The following is a 6,000-nucleotide window of genomic DNA, read 5'->3' as shown; positions in this document are numbered from 1 at the left end:
TGTGTGTGTGTGTGTGTGTGTGTACGTCTTGGTGTGTGACTGACTAGTCCTTTCTCCTCGCTGACATCACTCTCATCTCCTTTCAGCTCAAGTAATAACGCCGTGCCGGTTCATGGGTGAGTGTTTCCATAGAAACAGAGCGGTTTGATCAAAGACTGACATTTGAGGGGGTCAACAGGAGCGACAGCTATGTTCTATATTTCTCATTACTACAGCTCTGTTTGACTTTTGCTCATTTTATTTTTGCTTTCATCTGCTCTTTATTGTGCTGCCTCTCTCTCTCTCTCTCTCTCTCTCTCTCTCTCTCTCTCTGTGCAGCAGTAGTAATGGCTGCTAAATGCCACTTGTGGTGAAAATAACTCATCCAGCTCAAACTGGCTTGAATTTTTGTGTTCGAGATTTAATTAATTGCACYGTCTGGAGAGGAAAACGCCATAGTTCTTCTTTTAAAGGAGCTCATTTCATTACATCTGCTGCTAGATCGCAACATTATTCCACACTTGAGAGAGATTGTAGCTGGTTAGTTACAGTCGTAAGATTCATAAGATTGTAGCATTGTTTTTTTGTTTTTTTAATCTGTAAAAGAACGATTTCTCAGAAGATGGTTTTCATCAACCTTATGAGATATGTTGCAAAGCACTTGTGTTTTCTTTGACTGTGCAATTTTTCAGCCTTGAATTCTGAAAAGCGTGTTTTATTATCACACGTCGAGTTCATTATTCAGACCCCATCCAATGAATATTATTTTAAAAAGTCAGTTTATTTCAGGAACTTTATCATTAAGTGAAACACGGCTATATATATTATTTACACACAGATGGATGCTTGAAACCTTTGTTTCTGTTAATTATGATGATTTTCCACTTAGTCAATGAAAACGACATTTAAAATTAGAATTAATAAAACAAAAATGAATTTGGATATGTAGTCATAATGAAAAGTATGTTTAATACCTGCTTAAAGGTTGTTAGTTTTGTAATGTGGCAAATTACAGGAACCCTGAAAATAGTGAAAACAGTGGATCCCTCTTAGAGGAAGAAATAAATATTATCGGGGTTCTCTTTGTTGTTTTGACCTCTTTAATATTTTTTTTTTTCATTTTGTATTTCATCAATTGTTGTCAGCATTTATCTTTTGGTCAGTAAATATAAACTGTGTACTTTATGTTATGGATCTTGAAGGTAACATCCGCCTCTTGTGGTCCGGCCGTGCCGTTGGGTGCATCTCCTTTGCCGGTCTAATTTTCATCCTGTTTCTTCCCCAAACAGGCTGAACGCCTCCGCCTCCAGCGATGGTGCGTCCGAGTTGAGCCCAGACACGTCGAGGCTCTCTGACTTCCTGGTCACGGAGGCCATCCTGGCCTTCTTCCTGCTTCTCCTTCTGGTCTGGTTCCTCAATCGTGAGTCCGAAGTTAGCTACCGCCTTCATTACCACGGCACCGTGGAGGCTGACAAGCACCGCTCCAAAATCCAGACGATGCGAGACCAGGCTGAGTGGCTGCTCGGCAACATCATCCCCATCCATGTGGCCGACCAGCTCAAGGTCTGCCTTGCTTGCTTGTTTAAATTGTTATAGATAATGAGAAGAGGTGCTATCACGATACAAAGAGTGAGATTGTTTTAATTTGTTATGTCCTCCCCCTCCTTTTTTTCTCTTTTGTTCAGGAGACCCAGAGCTACTCTAAGAACCACGACAGCGTGGGGGTGATCTTCGCCAGCATCGCCAACTTCAGCGAGTTCTACGAAGAGAGCTACGAGGGCGGGAAGGAGTGCTACCGCGTCCTGAACGAGCTGATCGGAGACTTCGACGAGCTCCTCCGCAAGCCCGAGTTCAGGAGCGTGGAGAAAATCAAGACCATCGGCTCCACCTACATGGCGGCGTCGGGGCTCAACGTCCAGCAGATGGGGGACGACGAAGACGAGTCGCCCCACGCGCACCTGAGGGCGCTTTTCGACTTCGCCCTGGAGATGATGGGCGTCCTGGACGACTTCAACAAGAACATGCTGGGCTTCGGTTTCAAGCTGCGCATCGGGTTCAACCACGGGCCCCTGACGGCGGGAGTGATCGGCACGACCAAGCTGCTCTACGACATCTGGGGGGACACGGTCAACATCGCCAGCCGGATGGACTCGACCGGCGTGGAGTGTCGGGTGCAGGTGAGCGAGGAGAGCCACGCCGTCCTCAGCGCCATGGGCTTGGAGTTCGACTACAGGGGGACGGTCAATGTCAAGGGCAAAGGCCAAATGAGGACTTTTCTCTACCCGAAAAGCGGGGAGAGCTTTTGCCAGGACCAAACGGAGCCAGCAGCCGGAGTTGGACCGACAATATTAACTTCCAGTAAGCCTTCCTCCTCTCTTCCCAATCAGTCCCCTCCACCCCAAAGCACTGTAAGGGCTGCAGGAGCAAAATCCGAGCCTGACCCGGCGACAAGCGTAGAAGAGAGGGATGAAGGATACAGGAACTTAGCACACATCCCTGAGGAGTCCCCCGACAGACACTTCAGCAGCCTTGCATGCTCCAAGCCAGGCCCAGCTGCGCAGACGGATCCCGCTCCTCTCACGTTTCAGGAGGAGGAAGAAGCGAACGAGCTGACGAAGCTCAACGAGGAGTTTTACGCTCGTCTCTGATCGTAGATCCCGCCATTCTTCCGTCTTCTTCTCCCCCGCTTCCACCTCTTTAGGACCGATTACAGATGCCGGCAAGGACGTCTCTTCCTTTCCTCCTTTGGCATAGAAGAAGCAGCTGATCGTTTCAACGCACACCGCATTGAAAATCGGGGCCAGGGAGCCACCGCCGATCTTCTACGGAAGTGTTGCCCGAGCGGCTATAACGGTGGATTTTGGAGCTGTGCTGAGCACAGCAGCTTGTCACGATGAAAAAGCATGAAGAAGGAAGAAAAAGGAACATTTTTAAGGTGTTATGTCTTTTCTTAATATTTTTATTAAGTGCCTTCAGGACTAGAACAGTGAACGAACAAATATGAAAAGTGAACAAGAGTTGAACAACCCAGACTACAGATCGTGCTGTAGTCTCTTATTTCATCCTTTATTTTTTAATGAAAGTATTGTTTTTCTTCTTTTTTTTCTTCTTTTATAAATCATTACCGTTGTGCCATATCAATCGCTAAGGAAAAATCATTTTAGTTTTTATGTAAGTGCCAACGCCGTGTTATGGGCTTAGTGGAAAATTAGGGGAAAATTGAGGGAATTGCACAAAGCAGTGTTAATATTACGTATACTGCTTTGACATAAGGGCCTAAATACAGTATTCATTTATGCCCAGAGATTCACTTATAAGAGGATATGCTGCAAAAGCAGGCTGCTTCGACGATCTAAAAAAATTTTTTTTTTAGCTTGTGTAGCAACTTGACAAACATTTTAAGCACAGTTCTTGCACAGTGTTTTTGTTTTATTTTTACCACTTGTATTTAGCAGTTTTTACAGCTTGATTGCTTCTTAAGAGATGTTGAGGAAAGATCTTACAGTAAAAACAAAAAAAAAAGAAGCACAAAAGCTTAGACACATAAGGGAAAATAGACCTGAACAAGATGTGTTTCTGAAGCAGGGACACCATCGGAGAACAGGAAGGCACTTTAAACACCCACAGTGCCTTGCAAAAGTATTCATGCATCTTGAGCTTTTTTTTGTTGTTGCATTTTTGTCATTTTCCAGTTTCCTCAATGTATATAATTGGGATTTTATGCAATAGATCAATCCGAATTAGTGTAAAATCAGTACAAATATCGATGAGAATGATTGAATGAAATCTGAAAAGTGTGGCGGTCATTTTTTGTCAGCCCTCCCAAGTTAACCCCTCGTAGAACCAATTTTTTGTGCAAGCTCCTTTACACGTCTAGACTTAAATATTCTTCTTTGCAAAAGCGACACAGGCTCAGTCACACTGAGAGCTTTAGTGGGGGGAAAAAAAAGGCAATTCTAAGCTCTTGAGCTGATTCCAAGTCAAATTTTCACTTTATTTAGGTCATAAAGACATGAGCAAGCTTTGGCCCAAACCGTTCCTGTGCACCTCTGGCTCGGTTTCACGCTGAAAGGTGAACCTTCAGTCTTTGTAAACTCCTAACAAGTTTTTCTTCCAAGATTTGAAGCCGCTTACTCCATCCTGAAGAAAAACATTCCCACATTTTATTTTTTATTTCAGTCGTGAGGCATTTTGAATGTAGACCAAAAAGTTCAGATTTGAGTATCCTTGGTGAAAACATGAATTGCATCGGATTAGTCGTGTTGAATTTTATTTTTTTTTTAAATATAATTTAGTAAGCGATTAATCGTTAAATGGAGAATAGAGACTCAAAAAAAAGAAAAAGAAAACAATAACATAGTCAAAGCAGTAATTAGGCCAAAACTTTACAAAAGATATATACATTTTTCACTAATGATAAAAAAAAAAATTATTTATCAGTAAATATATTTTACCTAGAATTTCTCAAGTGACACAGTGTTGGCTTTCTTTTACTCAAATATTGTAAAAAATAAAAATAAAATAAATAAATAAATACAATCTCATATTAAGTGCATTTTCTATCCAATTATTGATTGGTTAATCCGAAAAAACAATTAAAAGTCTAACACTACAACATATTGATTATCTCAGGCAGAGCTTTTCACATGTTAATGTTAGAAGTATTTTGTTTAGCTTTGCTACAAATGATCAATCAGTCACTAACAGAATGCTATGTTGTTGCATTTAAGGCAATACAATTTTTCTTTTTGTATTAAAAAAAAGGAATTAAATTATTTATCTGTGTTTTTTTAACGTATTTCCAATATTGTTTGAAGTAAGCGTAAATAGTTAAATAAAAGCTCTGCAGTATTTGCCATTTCTCTCTGTCTGATTAAACATCAGGATAATCGATAGAATAATCAATTACCAAAATAATTGGTTAGCTGCAGGCCTATCCTCATCTTACTAAGATGAATGGATGCGCACACCTGTTTAATTCTCCACCAATCTGTGCTGGTCTGTCGCATGAAATCCCACGCTTCGCTTCAGCACATTGAGGTTTCTGCTTGTAACATGACAACATGTGAAAAAGCTCGATGACTATGAGGATACTTCTGGAACGTGCTGTCAAGTGGAACCGTGATCTGCTTTTCGAGGATGCAATATACTCTCTTCCCCCCTGGATTGAGAACGCGAAGGAGCAAATTCAAAAGCAAAGGTTGTTTAGTTTGCTCCACCTGGAAGCTTGTCTACAAGTGAGATGGGAGTTTAGAAATCAAATAAACTTTGGGGTGTCGTGTACCTTTAATCGGGAACGTGAGGAACAATCGCAGTCCCCACACGCCTGTTCTGTGTCCAAATACAGCTCATCTAGTTCACTGTGTGTTAAACCTCTGAGTCAAACTGTGTGATGCTCCATTGGCCACCTTTTACTGCTTGAAACAAAGAAACAACAACAAAAAAAAAAACTGAAATAAAATGAATATAATTTACCTACTGTGGGACAACAAAGGATACTTCTATTCTGTCGAGTTAGCTGAATTTGAGTTTCGCTCTACAGTTTTGCTGTTGAAGCGTTGGGACATTTCACGGCTTCTTCCCCGGGGAAGGAGCCCTCTACTGTATCGATATTGTGCCACTTTAATGGAGTGATCTGTAAGTGAAGTGCAACAACACCTAGTTGATTGTTTTGTGGTGCCTAAACTTATGGCTGTTTATTTTAGTTTTTTCTTTTTCAGTATTTTAGTACACTTTTATGTTTTTTCTAAATGATACATTTTTCATAAGGACGATTTGATTATGATTGTATGTTTTAAGAAAATGGAGCTCCCACAACGTTTGCTGCAAGTTGGAGTTGACAGATTCCTCGCGGTTGAAATCCGACGGGGTTTCGCATCGAATCACTGCCGCAGTTTGCTTTTGCCCTTTCACTTCCCCCTCATGTTCGGTCTCTTCTCCTCAAAGCACATGTCTCTCTCTTTGTGTGTGTGTGGGTGTGTGTGTGTGTGTGTGTGCTGTGAGACATCTAACTTTTACCTG

At 41.6% G+C, this 6,000-nt stretch overlaps 1 protein-coding gene across 1 annotated transcript in view; it reads left to right on the top strand.

Moving 5' to 3' along the window:
• Positions 1-3,484, top strand: part of LOC103464021 (adenylate cyclase 9) — a 40,792-nt gene extending 37,308 nt beyond the window's left edge. The window contains exons 9-11 of the mRNA XM_017305613.1: positions 87-116; positions 1,269-1,542; positions 1,665-3,484. Coding sequence (XP_017161102.1) covers positions 87-116; positions 1,269-1,542; positions 1,665-2,627 — 1,267 coding nt within the window. The 3' untranslated portion in view covers positions 2,628-3,484. The remainder of the gene's footprint in view (positions 1-86; positions 117-1,268; positions 1,543-1,664) is intronic.
• The last annotated feature ends 2,516 nt before the right edge of the window (positions 3,485-6,000 follow it).

This window comes from Poecilia reticulata, linkage group LG1 (genome assembly GCF_000633615.1).
Source record: "Poecilia reticulata strain Guanapo linkage group LG1, Guppy_female_1.0+MT, whole genome shotgun sequence".
In the NCBI taxonomy this organism is placed as follows: Eukaryota; Metazoa; Chordata; class Actinopteri; order Cyprinodontiformes; family Poeciliidae; genus Poecilia; species Poecilia reticulata.
The sequence above is the reverse complement of the archived record's forward strand: the minus strand, read 5'-3'. Positions and strand labels throughout refer to the sequence as shown.